The following is a 15,363-nucleotide window of genomic DNA, read 5'->3' on the forward strand; positions in this document are numbered from 1 at the left end:
TGATTGACCCCTGCAACTAAAAATAATTTTTTTAGAACGATTTGAAATGTTTTAATTTTGTCGAAAAATTTATTCACTTATTGAATTTTTTTCTCGAAACTGGTTAGAATTTCGAGGGTATGTGTATTCACCAAAAATGATTGTAATTGACCCCCGGAGCCGAAAATAATTTTTCCAGAACAATTTGAAATTTTTTTTTTCGCCGAAAAATTTAGGCACCCTACCCCTGTCGATTTTTCTTAAAAATTCGTTTTTGGTTTTTAATAAATTTATTTGACACTCTACAGAAAAGTTGCCTAATACTTTTTTGTAGGTATCCATGAGCTCTACTTCAGAAAAAAGTTTCATTGAAATATATTCACAATTGTAGGAGTTATGGCTGTTTGAAAATTGGACCATTTTTATGGTGTTTTTCTTATTTTGCGGAGTGAAAGACCAACTTTTCGAATATTTTTGTGATTAATACATATTCTCCACCAAAATACACGTAGTTTGCTTTTTTAAACATTAGTATCGTCCAATCCGTTCAGAAGTTATGACATTTTAAAGATTCGCATGAAATTTCAGGGAAGCATTTCTGGTCATACATTATATTTTTGGTAATGAATTTTTTTTTCGAAACTGCGTAGGATTTCGGGGGTATGTCTATTCACCAAAAATGATTGTAATTTATCCCCGCAGCCAAAAATATTTTTTCCAGGGCGATTTAAAATTTTTTTTTTCGCCGAAAAATTTTTCGGTCAGTATGGAACTTTAAACGCTAAAAACTTTTTAACGAAGCTTCAATCAACAAATTGGTATTCTTGATTTTCGTCTTATTTTGGCTTCTAGAATCTCTCATTAAAATTTTTTCCAGAGGTGGCCGAACACCCTGTATAGTGAATTGTAATTGCACATATTTTCTCTATCTTTTTTATTTACAGAACCATCTATTGATCTAATAATCCTATTGAAAACGCCAAATGAAAATAAACAAAATGAAAATGAAAAGACAGTCTTTTCTTCTTTTTACGTAAATCCTTACTGTTCAATAACCGCGTAGAATACAAATAGAGTATTTCCGTGTTTACTGCGGGTACGATGCGTTAACTAGTTACGATACATCTGTCGAGGCGCGTAGAGAATTCGCTGTTGCTAGTTCCCCAGTTAAAAGGTTAACAGATTGCACTTCTAACAAACCGCGACTTTTCCTTAACGGTCTCCAATAGTGTTTCGTCGTAGAAAGTAGGCTGTATGCGCCAGAGTCGGGCATATTTAATTCTGTGTAAGGAATAATCGTGTCAGAGGCGATCCAATTACCCAAAATGTGGCAAGAGTGTGATCCTGCGAGTTGCTCAGCATGAAACCAAGAGCCAATGCATGAGGTTGACAGAGGCTGGGTGCTGCCTGACGCAGGTTCAACGCCCTCAGTGGTAGCCTCATCGGAGTACCCTCAACCCACAGCCAACCCATTCTGATGGAAACGATCCGCCTCTCTCCTAGGTCCTCCACGTACAGCTCGCCTGAAACAAACGCAAAATTAGGGGTCTAACGAGGATCAATCAGACCTAGCGATTCGTTGATACGAATTATTGATCGGACCCGTAGTAATTGAGGATATGCGCAATGACCTTTAGCCTCAATCGTATCTAATTAAAAGTACCCCGTCGACATTGTGCATAATTTATCCGCAACGACGTCGTCGTTTAAACAACTTTACATCGTACGGTCGATGTGACATTTGCTTTTGACCTCCGGGCTTCCAGCTTCTGTTTCCTTGGCAACGGCTTTCAGCAGTTCCTAACCCCACGACGAATTTAATAATAAGTTTCTACGTTCGATCTGAACGGGAACAGATAAGCCGTAAGCCCGGTTAGTCGAGAGATTGACGTCATTCCATTGAACCGCGTAGGAGTGGAAGATGGTCTTGACATCACGGACAGTTTGCGGTCTCCCTTCGGCCCGTCTCTATTCTCTCGATCAATTACCGCTGAAAACGGCACCTAAATACGCCCACGTGTCGTCCACGACGGGCATTCGTGACTATTTTAGCCCGGTCCTAAAGTAGAAATAGATGTCAGTATTTCTACTCCACTCTGGAAAGAGGGTGTGTGGCTGTCGTGGAGTCCTCCAATTTCACGGCACCCCACACTGTGTCCAGTGGCGAATAAAAGTAAAAAGAACTATGGTCTATTTTAATACCATCGCTTTTACTGAATTTTCTAATTTGTTGTAAAAAATAATACATACGTTTTTTGAAAATATTTTACTTGACGAATGTTTGCGTTTTCAGTGTAATTTATATTTAGTACCGCAGTATCTTTCAAGCTGTTGGATAATTTTTTTACGATTTTAAATATTCGTCCCAATTTTTTAAATAGTTATCAACTTTAAATTGAGTTTGAAAGAACTACTAAACATCACTGGGTTTTTATGTATTAATTTAAGGCAACTTGAACTTTAGTTTAACTTTAATTTTAGCTGTTCAAATTTCCCCGAAATGAAGAAAATAATAAAAATTATTACTAACGCGTCGACAACTACACGATGTTAATTACGATTTGATACAAATTAGGTATCAGGTAAAAAATCGCTTAAAAAATCAGTCACTTTGATTTATACTTCTATAAATATACTTTTTTATGCATTTTTGTATTCTCTTTGAAAAAGTATAGAGGTTTGATTCAACAATTCATTAGTTTAAAAGTTATGATTTTTGTTTCTGATGAAACGAACAAATTAATCTTATTCTTCGTATTGTGTATTTATATTTTTTTTGATAATAAGTTTACATGCGCAAACAGTTTTTCAAAATATTACTTTGTCTGAAAGGATCAATCATACACAAGATGACCGTTTCAACATTTCTGAGCTCCTTTCTAGCGAAATCGTTTTGCAAATTACTCGAGTGAGTAATAATCTTATGTAGCCGTGTGTAGGGATTAATGAGCATGAATCATTCTTTCCTAACCAAATTCATCAATCTTTCCAACCGTTTAATTTGCTACATGTGGTTGAGCGCTATCTTGATGGACAAAAACACGTTTTCTGTTAAGCAAATTAGACCGGTTTTCTATCAGTGCTGACTGCAATCGTTTTAGTTGTTGATAATAAACTTCCATAGTGATCGGTCTACCTGGCTTAAATGGTAAAAGTTTATAAGAAAGAGTTTGATTACACGACACATGCAATAAGTAGTATAACTGAACTGATAACCACAAGTTTTGTGTAAATCGTTACTTATGACTAAGAATATTAAATAATATGAAACAAATTATATATATTTTTTATCACAATTATAAATAACATAAGAAATTTTTTCAACGATTATTATTTTGTTTATCATTGGCATCACGTTCGATATTTGGTAGTGTTTAATGTATGATTTATTTTTAATATGTTGCCCACATCTCTGTTACTTGCAAAACTGAGCTAATTCACCTACAATAATCCGGAGATATTTGGTTCCATTGTTCTTGAATTCTACTGTACAATTCCGCCATTGATTTTGGTTAGGAATCGCATGAATTAAGGAATATCAGAATCCTTCGAGAATTTTTAGTTTCTTTAGGAAATTTTTGATTCTAAGATCATCGAGTTTAGGTCTGGGTTAGGTTTGCATCTTTGATAGAATTTATATTGAACAGGAAAGTAATTGTTAAAATAGTTCTACAGTGACTTCAAAATTTGCTTTTTAAAAAAATATTGCTAAAAAATTTCGAATTTCAAATCCGTCTTAACAAAATACTTATATTAATATTTGAAAGTTTCCAAAAACGTTAAACTTCTATGTTTTCCTTCTATATTAGCAATTTAGCTAAGAAACCTTGTATTTTTTCTGTACAAAAGATAGAGGTAAATCCATTGAGTTGAAAGATTTATTTCAGTCTAATGGCTATCTTAATGTCAAAGCATTGAAAGGACAAATGCAGTATTTTCAGGCATAATCTATGCAACAAAAATAAAATATTTTTATACATATACAAATTTCTCAGATACCTACGGTCTCTTTGGCCCAGTTCGTGGCCACAGATTAAGAAGCACTAATATGAACGATCGTATCATAAATACGAATTTTAAATGCGAATAAGGATTGTGAATTTAATGTGCTGCTATAGGATTTTTCGAATTCTATATCATCGAGAGATAACTTGTTGGCTAGGTACGCTGATTGGTCGCAGCGTAATAATAACGCCTGTCCTCACACGCATTGTTATTATTAGCTGATGATGTGTCTATCACTACTACAATTCTATCGCGTGATGGACACGAACAAAACGTATCGAGATAGAGTGGGATAGAACCATATTGAACGACATTGACATCGCCGGAAGCTCAGAATATTAACCATGAATAGAACAAAAATTTCCCTCGATATTGTTCGCGGGGTCATCCCCACCAATTCCTAGAAGTGCTTCAACAAAGTGAGTGCCCATGTTATATCTTCATTGCTGTTTTTTCCCCATGAAAATGATACCAAACAAGGCCATATTTGCTCTCACGGATAAGAATTAGCAAAAGAATGCAAAATAAATTATAAATTTTTTATGATAGTAATGTAAATAAGGTGAAAAATATCAATAGAAGTAAGAGAAAAGTAATACTACAATACAAATATAAAAAAATGATTATATATAAAAGATACGTAACATTATACTTAATAATAATAATCTACTGGAACTTTGAAAGAAACTTTTAAGAACAGGAAATGTAAGAAATGAAATGAAAAAATATACAAAATAATGTAGACAACAGAATAGAGTAGAATTTCTCAGATATGGTCATTAAATGTTACATATACATATAAAATTAACCAAACTTCTTCGAAAATGTTAAAAACGAAGTTTAAAAATGAGAAAGAGGAAATGCATGAGGATGTTGAACCGCATTAAAAATATGCGAAGCAATTAAACATAAATCTGTTAAAAGGTGTAACGTTATTAACAAATCAGCTTTCTTATTTTAATCTTGAGTTACAATACGAAATTTATGCAATCTGTAACAAGAACTATATACTTTATGGATGATTTTAGAATCTGTGGTATAAACAAACATTGAACATTTTTCTCTATTTCACTCACTTTCAGTGTTTCTTACTTTCGTATACAACGCGATTAAGTCTAGCAGAGATAAGAGTCGACAATTCCTGGAATAGTAAACATCCAGATCACTGTACTATTACTGTACACACATAGATCACTGTACTATGCAGTATGATTGCTAAGAAGTTAGAAGTGGAGTATTCTGGTGGAAATTGGCTCCCTTTGCCCCTGTGTTGTTCAATTTGTAACAAGTCATTTCTGAATGATACTCCACGCAACCTGTCTGGAATTGTCGACACCCTCGAAATCTTTTTTTTTTTAATTCATGTTTTACGTCGTATCGACCTTCGAGTCATTAGCAACGACTTGGTGCTGGGGTTCTCTTCTTTTGGTGCGGTTATATTTTGTCGCAGATTTTGGTTGTTTTTAGATATTTCAGGGTATTTTCTATATGTTTCTGTGACATCAAGGCTATAAGTGGTGTTATCTCCTATTTTTGTCTTTGGACGATGTATTTTCTACATTCATATAGTAGATGGTTGGTCTTATGATTTTGTTGCATAGGTTACAGGTTGGTGGTTCGGTTTTTTCCATTAGGTATTCGTGTGTGAATTTACAGATTCCTGTTCGTAGCCTTGTCATGATTATTCGGTCTTTCCTCTTCACATTATTGGTGGATGATGGTTGATAAAAATCTTGTGTTATTTCGTGCGTTTTTGTTTCTTTGGACAAGATCCATAATGTGTTCCATTCTTGTATTGAGGCGTGATTCATTGCAACAGCAAGGTCTTGGTATGGGATTTGTCTTGGGGTACCATCTGATGGGAGCAGTGTTACTTCTTTGGCTGCAATGTCAGCTTCCTCGTTACCCTTGATTCTTTGATGGGATGGGACCCAAGCAATCGTTATGTGTTTGCCGTTGTTGGTCAGGTCTGTGTATATGTGTTGAACGTTTGTTACGAACCCTCGAAATCTTGTTCACGGCGAAACTCTCTTATCTTGACTATCAGGCACGAGTCAGCCGCGTTGTGTCATCGCGAGTTGTCGTTAAGCACGTCCATTACCGCACCCGAGGAATTCGTTATCAAAGTCGAAGCCACGAAGGACGTTAGCAGCTGGAGCTTGCTATCGGAAGGACACGATCGACCGGAATTCCTGGGATTCCAAGGCCCGATAACGCACGTCCAGTAAATTGGCGTAGTGGGGCTGCCTTGGGGTCTTTCACCTGCATTCCTCCGACATGTTTGTACGCACAGATGGACTCCATGGGTTGCATGCTCGTTACGGAGCGACCTACGACACACGCCCTCGACTGGTTTCCACGGAAACCAGCTGATGGTCCACGAATAGCCACGGATCATTTCCATATTCGCATCGATCGACCTCGCTAAATATAGAACCGCGGAGACACACGTTCAATGGCACAGCTTTTTCAGTGTCGGGACACAGACTAGAGCACATGGACACAATTGCTTAACCGACGTGCACATTCAGATAACTCTGTATTCCCCATTTACCCTGCCTGTCATAGCTGTTAACAGTGCTATCAGGAACCGGTGACAGCCACTCTTGCTTTCTCGTTACGTTTTCTGTTACGCTTCACGCAACGATACTGTAAGACACTATATAAAATCATATACATAGATGAATTGTTAAGAAAGAATTTTATTTATTACCGTAGTTACTTATTTAACACTGTTACCTTTGAAAATTCCAAAGTTGCATGAAATACCGTTATCATTAATCGCGATAAAATCATAAGATATTATTGTAGGAGATTTTTTTATTGAATATTGCGCTGTAGTTTTGTTGAATGTTAATCTATGTGCAAAAGGGTTGAAAGTGTTTTGTTCGAGAAGGAATGGGTAACCAGGAACAGTGAGACAACAGGTAGTACGAAACGAGTGATTGTGAAAGACAGACGTCATTCTTATATGATATTAATTTGTGTAAAAAGATTGTGTTATGCTTGATGTGTTTGTACATTTGTTCCAAATACAATTCTCTTCGTTAAATCCCACATTATTAACACTTCAAATTCATTTGTATGGTTTTGTGGCGGGCTTGGAAGAAGTGAATAAGCAAGATAGCCGGAAAGAAAAGAAAAGGAGAGAGAAGTGCTTAGTGATTGAGGAGAGTATATGTATATAGAAATAGGTGATCGGTCGAGTACTTGTGAGAGAGACAGGTTGGACGTAGTCCTCTGCTGGCGAGTGTGGGAAGTGCCACGACAGTTTATTAATAATGCCTATATTTTAACTCCTTTACACTACTTTCCTTTTGAGTTAACTTCTTTAACGAGTATTCTTCTCTAACGAGTAAAATATTTATTCCTTTCAAAATAAGTTTTTAACGCTTTTACAATGTGCACAGCTGAGTCATCTTATCGGAAATTTTTGTTTGCTATATTATGTGCATATTTTGACAATTGTCTATCAACTGTTCCTATATACGTTTTATTATTTATTGTTAATAAAATGAACTCAGTATCTGTTTTGTCATAATAGTTTATAGCCGTCAAAATCGTTGTGCCACCGCCGCCAAGTTGTCACCTTTAACTTTCATTTCATTTCAAACTTGAAATTCAAACCAAAATAAAATTCATTCTTTCAAACCACGTTAAGTATTCGATTATCGAAATAGCTTCAAGTAGTTCAAATTGTTTGATCAACTTAATTATTTACACAAAATGTGATAATGACCGTAATAAGTTAAAAATTTGTATGTTAATTATGAGTTATCAAAATCATTTTACTCTAAATTCGAAGAAATTAAAAATTTGAAATCATTTTTTAACTTTTATTAACTTGCCAGCGAACTCTTACTAATATCAAACCATCCTAAGTTATTTGAATGATCAGATATTTTTTTTAAACTTGTGGAATTACAATTATTCTTGATTTTATCTAAGCTTATCCAAATCTTATCCTAGCGAACTTTATTATTCAGATATAATACTATGATTAAGTAAGAATACATAATCAAGTTCGCTCAAACAATCAAATGCTTGATTCGATTAAAAAAATCCAAGTTAAGCTTAATTCGGCTTATATTTTCAAGTACTTGGACACCTCCTCGTAAAGATAATAGTTTTTTAGATTATCAGGTCAGGTCTTCGTTCGACAGTTCTATGTAACAGTTATTAACTGTTATTTTTGGAACCTTTCCAATTTATGATTTATAGAATCTCTAGAATCAGAAAAGGAGCTGTGACCAGAACGCGAGTCTCATTCTCCGCCACTCTTCGACGTTGAGGCTTGTTGGTAGCACCGAGAAAGTGTGATTTAAAAATCACCAACATAAATTCATAGCACTAGTTCTCTTCGGTTCGTCGATCGGGGGCCTGGAAATCGGCACGCGGCGCTTGCATAAATTACCCGCGCAAAATATGCAGCACGCGGTGACACGCGAACCTAACAAGTCGATCGTGACGTACGTGACAGCCTGGAAGAACTATCGGGATTACGGTGTTTCGCGTGCGTCGAGAAACCTGTGGGTTTTTTGTCTTTTGTTTTATCGTGTCCTGTCGTGTCCTTATCGCGAAAGTGTCGCAAATTTCGATGAGTTCGATCGTCCCTATCGTTCAACCAATCGTCGCTGTAGGAAAATGGCATTTCATTTGTACGACAAATTTTATTTCCCAACTTTTCTCATACCAACGACCTTCTTTCGTCGTTTATTATTGACCGAGAAGGTCCAAAAAAATGACCACTACAAGCATGCATAGTGAATCAAAATAATATTTAGACACTATAGTATTACTACTATTTGCGTTTAACACGGTGTAATTTTGGTCACAATGAAAAGTATGTAGTTAACAAAAGCACACAAATTATTTCTTTAATAATACTTGTTCTATTATGTGTTTTAAATCTTTTATTTTAATTTGGATTTAAAATCAGTGAACTTTTGGAAGAAAGTGGAAAGGAGGTAAACCCTTAGACGTACTGTAATGATGTGATGAGAACAAAAACATATCTATTAAGTGATAAACTAAAGTACTAAAAACGCACATTTAGAGTAAAAGTAATGAATGTTTTTGTACAGATTTAAAAAATGCACACTTCAAGAAAAAATATGCGACATTTAAAGAGAAAGATATCTTACGAATAGACTTTAAAACACAACATTCTACATAATGGGCAAATTAAAAGTTCGTTAGCTTGTAAAACCGATCCAATAAGAAGGTTCATGAAACGCGTTTATGGGTGTGTTCTCTATCGTTCTCTGTTTTAATAACTCGCAATAAAAACATAGGAATTCCGTGACGGTCGTCAAGTTAACTTTTGTTCAGCTAGATCCGTCACAGTGCGGCGTGGTCGCGGTGAAAAACGGCGCGTTTCACCCGCGTGAAAATGAAAAACGAAAGCGTCCGAGGAACGTTCGCTTCTGGAACGAGTTTTCTAATCTCTTTCGACTGTCAGTTCCGAACCACTTGGCTGGCAGCATTTTTGCAACGGTGAATCACGCCAGTTTCAGGGTCAGTTACCAGAGACTATTACAAATGGCGCTTCGTGAGATTTTCCACGAAGAGGATTACGAAACGCGTGAATCATCGTTACGACCGGTGAAACAAGCGTAAGCAACAATGTTTTGGGCGTCCACACGTTGCGTTAATTTCACCAGCACAAAGGAACAACTCCAGCGCGCTTCTGCGCGCTCGGTTCTTCCAGTTTCCAGCCAACGAAACATCTGTTTGGGGCGTAAGACGGGTGTGAATCGTGTTTTCTGGTCGAAGAGACTCGTTTTCGGGAGTCCGTCGACCGGGAAACTGTGCACACCCATTCAGTCGACGATCTCGATGCTAGGAAACGTGTTCGAAGTCGACGATTCCCTCGAATGGGAGGCACCATCGACTCTCTCACGGTCCATTAAGCCCGAGACGTTGTACGCAAGTCATTCGCGTGAACGTCCCATAAATAAAATGATCCTCTCTAGACCCGCATCCTGCCGATCCGAAAGTCCCCCGTCGACAGTATAAACCAGCAATACTCGACAAGAGTATGTGACCTTATTTCTGAAACATGGAGGCCTACATACTCGCGAAATCACTTTTCGATGTCAGTCGATACGCACCAGGGTTAGAAATTCAAATTTACCACGCAAGATTTCTCCATACAGAAGTGTGCGAACTATTTCTACCATTACACTGTGTCTCATAATTTTGAGATAAAGTTTAGAACTAGCAACCCAATCTTATTGCTTCTTTGCAAATTTTATTTTACAATGTTTATTTTATATAGTCACAGAGATAATTTGAAGAAATGAATTTGATTAACAGAGATGCACAAACCATTTCTACCATTACACTGTGTCTCATAATTTTGAGATTAAGTTTAGAACCAGCAACCCAATTTTATTGCTTCTTTGCAAATTTTATTTTACAATGCTTATTTTATATAGTCACAGCCAAAATCGTATAAAATATATCAGAAAGTCTTTTTCTTAAACTTTTGTAGTAAAATTAATATTGAATGTAAGTTTATTGTTAAGATACTCTGAATTTCATTGTATGCAATACAAAAATGTACATGAATTACTTATTTAATAACAATTACCACTTCATTGCACATGGAATTTATAATTGTGTACGACTATAGTACGAACACTGTGCAAATGATTGCTAATTTCATATATTTGTACATATAATAACTGACAATTTGTTGGAAGTAAAAATTGCAGTGTGTTATTAATCACTTCTAGCGAATGTTGATGCATATAATTTGATTTTTGAAAAAACTTCTTTGATGAATCGTTGGAAAATATGATGGTAGAAAAAATGAATTATGTACTTGACCAACAAGATCACGTAATTCACAACAAAAGGATGAATTTGACTTAGAAAAAGTTGAATATTGAGTGCAAAATTGGTATGTACAGTTCCTGTGTAATTAATAAAAACGTTCGATGATAACAACTTACAAGAAGCTGAGCCAGTTTCGAGTAATTTCAGTATTATATCAAGGACGCGAAGGGAGAGGTGAATGTAACCAAGTGTTGTTCCTTCGAGACGCCCGTTCATGGACAATCCCTTTTTCCATTCACGAATTTTTATTACGGAAGTGCATGAATATTTATGAAAGCAACAGAAGACTTCAGGCATCGGTCGGTTCTGCGTGGAAGAAGCTTAACGCTCGTCGTCGCATGTTTTATCTGCCTCTCGTTGGCCAGCCTACACCACAGTAGCACGTTTCACTCAGGAAACCGTTTATTTCCTAAGATCCTAGGATAACGCACGGCTGTCACGTATACCGGGTGACTTTTTCCGTTTTTCCTACGCTGCGCTTGTTACCGTTAACCCATTCTCGTTGACACGCAACGGTCTGACTCTACAGAGTATTCACCACTGGTGGCCATTTTTCAAAACTTCTATTTCTATTTAGAACTGAACATTATTTGGATTATATACATGAAAGTAACTACACAATATAAATCGTCCACTATATTTTAAAAAGACAAACGATAATCGTTGTAAAACATAAGTTTAGCACTTTTGTAGGACAATGGTTGGCATTCCTAACCACTTGCTCTAACAGTTTACTCCGTACATTCACACTAATTTATTTATCCTTGTTAGTCGCTTATTTCGAAAATTTTTTTAATGTAAACACTCCTTTCGCTTTTTTTTTGTTATTCTTCCGCTGCACGACAGACCTCGTTCATAAATACAAATTTCTAATCTTTTTTCAAATATGAATAAATGTACGAATAAAACCAAAGCTTAAAATCATTTCGTAATTTCTTTAAAAAAGATAAACGATAATCGCTGTAAAACATAAGTTTAGTATTTTGTAGGATATCCTTTGCTGAATGCTTTGCTTTGCTTTGCTAAATGAATTAATTCCCATACAGATCGATACCCTCCATTTTTTAATATAATTGTTACTGATGGTTGAAAGCACAGTTTGATGTAAATAAAGTTAATTTACAGTGTTCGAACGATTTGAAGGATCTAGCACTTTCAGTCTTTAAATGAAAATGATTAAAAATAGCAAAATACACAGAATATATTTACTAGTCGTTATTTCTACTCTTTAAGTTCACAAAAAATGTATAATTAAATTCTTATCCGGACGGGAACTTCGGTTATTTAAATGAAAAATTACAAGTAGTGCGGTTCATATAAATGAAATTCTCCTGTATGCCAAATGTTTCAGTTTAATATACATATTTCATTAGTCGAATCTTCCAAACGTAATTCGAATATTTTGCGCACAAGTGTATATGATTTTCAACTTTCGTAGTTGATATTTCTAATCGTATGCACAAGGATTCCCCAGTATTTTCAAATTCAGCGCATTGTTTAACGTCGTGATGTTTTATAAAAAGGAAGACATTATCGATCATATCCTTTGGAAGCTTTCAAGGGCGCGTTGGCGCATTGAGAAAAGCCCGCATCGATCCCACGAAGATCACGGTTGAAGCACGAAGGTTGGAAACAGGAGGCACGTTTCCATTTTTCCGTTACCTCGGTCAACATCGAAAATCCTGTTTAATAGACCACCATTTTTAACCTCGTTTCTTTACGCCCGTCTGCCTCCTGTCAGGCTCAGCGCGTCATCCTGGTCATACAGGACCCCACGTCAACCGTTTTTGCCGCCGCGGTCGTGTCCTTGCATGCGCCATGAATTATTTATTCGCGAGAATCATCAACGGGAACACCTTCCATTTTCCATGCAGCCTTTCGTCCCGGAACGTTCGTGCCTCCCCAACCTTTTTTCTTTCCCGTGTGCATCGACACGAAATCCTTTGTCCTGGCCAGGACCAAATTCCGAGTTCGCTAATAATTCTATGAAAAGAACGAATCTTACGTTCACAGCTCTCAAAAGAAAAAAAAATTTTCTGCATGCAAGATATAATAGGATGAAATATACGTAAGCTAAAATATACAGGGTGATCGGCCACCACTGAGAAAAATTTTAATGAGAAATTCTAGACGCCAAAATAAAACGAAAATCAAGAATATCAACTTCTTGATTGAGGCTTCGTTAAACAGTTATTAAAAAATTAAATTAAGAAATTTCAAATCATTCTGGAAAAAATATTTTCGGTTGCGGGAGTCAATTACAATCATTTTTGATGAATAGACATACCCCCGAAATCCTACGCAGTTTCGAGAAAAAAATTCCTAACCGAAAATATAATTTCAGGCCAGAAATGTCACTCGAAAATTTCAAGCGTCTCTTTAAAACGTCATAACTTCTGAACGGATTGGACGATTTTAATGTTTCAAAATGCAAACAACGCGTATTTTAGTGTAGAATATATAGAAGTCATAAAAACATTCGAAAAGCTGTTCCTTGCCCCTGTAAAGTAAGAAAAACCCCATGAAAATGGTCCGATTTTAAAACACCCATAACTCCTACAATAGTGAATATATTTCAATGAAACTTTTTTCTGATATAGAGCTCATGGGTATCTACAAAAAAGTATTAGACGACTTTTCTATAGGGCATCAAACAAAATTACTAAATATCAAAAACGAATTTCTAAGAAAAATTGGCAGGGAGTAGGTGCCTAAAGTTTTCAACGAAAAAGAAATTTTTCAAATCGTTCTGAAAAAATTATTTTCGCTTGCGGGGGTTAATTACAATCATTTTTGGTGAACATGTATACTTCCGAAATCCTACTCACTTTCGAGAAAAAAATTCAAGTAAGTGGACAAATTTTTCGGCGAAATTGAAAAATTTCCAATCGTTTTAAAAAAATTACTTTTGGTTCCAGATATCAATTATAATCATTTTTGGTGAATAGACATACCCTCTAAATCCTACGCACTTTCGAAGAAAAAAATTCTTTACCGAAAATATAATGTGTGACCATAAATGTTTCCCTGAAGTTTCATGCGTATCTTTAAAACGTCATAACTTCTGGACAGATTGAAGGATTTTAATGATTCTAAATGCAAACAATGAGTATTAATGGACTTTAGAGCTCCAGGAAACTAGAACCAGAGAACTATTATCAACAAATACTCAATCAACATATTCAATCAATAAATTGGTATTCTAGAATTTCTCATTAAAATTTTTCTCAATGGTGGCCGAACACCCTGTATATTAGGAATACGCAAGTTTCCATCGTTTCCGTGTAAAGCTAGTTAACCTTTGTCAAAGAAATATCGTATATTATGACATTTTCATTCAAACAATTACTTCTTTAAAGTCTGTCGGTAGTGAAAGCATCATAAATTTCTTATTTTCCACAGTCCTACACATTAACACAATTACTTTACTTTCTTCCGTGTATTATTATACTTTAAATTAACAAACATCATAATTTTCTAAAATTGAATTTGTATTACTGTCGACTCCGCGCAGTCCATATTTCTCAGTTTCCCCCTTTTTATTAACACTAGAACTACCGAAGTGGTCAAAATTACCCATTCGTAATTTTAAATAAAAATTGTAAAATTAATACTCGACTGGATTTTTGAAGATTTACCGTTCCTTTCTATAGGAGAATGAAGAAACATGTATTTCCATTGCATTATACATTTCTTCGGGTAATCTATCATTTTAATTTCTTTGGTACAAATTAATACATCATAATTGTCGGCAGTTCTAGTGTTAATAACTTAGACATTCTTTCATACACTGCAAAATGACAGTGACTCTATAATGTCATCGTAGGTAAATGTTCGTATAAAAATTGTAAATGTTCTAATTTTGTTGTAATCGTATTCTCAAGTCAAAGTGACCGCTCATTATACTATGCTTCTGACTTATTTCGTTAGATTATTATCTTCGATTAGAACAGTATCGAAGCGACATGTTGGAAAGCAGTGCACCGTATCCGTCTCTATTAATTTAAACCCGAATGCCACGATTTACGAACGAGTTTTTATTCGTTGTTCGGAAGTGAAAATTTGCCCAACTCTGTTAGGAGCCATCGAATTAGGAAGTTTCTCCGACTAGATTTGACTCGAACGCGAACCGGTAGTTCGTACACAAGGAAGGAAACCTGTGCTGCGTCCCGTGGAGGTGAAATGCGACGTGAAAGTGACAAACCCATAACGTTGGGACGGAACGAGCGGTGGACCAGGACGGCCTGTCACGAGACCGGAAGCTCCGCAAGTTACCAGGAAGCGGAGGTGGGAACCGTACGCATTGGCAGTCGTCATGCGAGTCGAGCCTGTCGACGAAAGATAAAACAAGAAACCCCGATGGAAAAACGGCCACCGTTATTGCACACTGCCACGACTTTCTGGTGCACGGCGTTAGCGTGACAGTGCCCGTCTACCTAGTTCAAGTATACATACACTACGCGACTGACAAATACAATAAAAATGCAGTTGCTCCCTTCGTACAGGGAGTTTCATAACGTGTGTTGCCTACTTTAG

At 36.0% G+C, this 15,363-nt stretch overlaps 1 protein-coding gene across 2 annotated transcripts in view; it reads right to left on the reverse strand.

Annotated features, from left to right (window-relative positions):
* The window catches only part of LOC143348751 (uncharacterized), a 92,236-nt gene that overhangs the window by 12,454 nt on the left and 64,419 nt on the right, over positions 1-15,363 (reverse strand). For both annotated transcript variants that reach the window (XM_076779353.1, XM_076779348.1), the window contains exon 2: positions 1,300-1,502. In XM_076779353.1, the coding sequence (XP_076635468.1) occupies positions 1,300-1,502 (203 nt within the window). The remainder of the gene's footprint in view (positions 1-1,299; positions 1,503-15,363) is intronic.

This window comes from Colletes latitarsis, chromosome 2 (assembly GCF_051014445.1).
Source record: "Colletes latitarsis isolate SP2378_abdomen chromosome 2, iyColLati1, whole genome shotgun sequence".
NCBI lineage: Eukaryota > Metazoa > Arthropoda > Insecta > Hymenoptera > Colletidae > Colletes > Colletes latitarsis.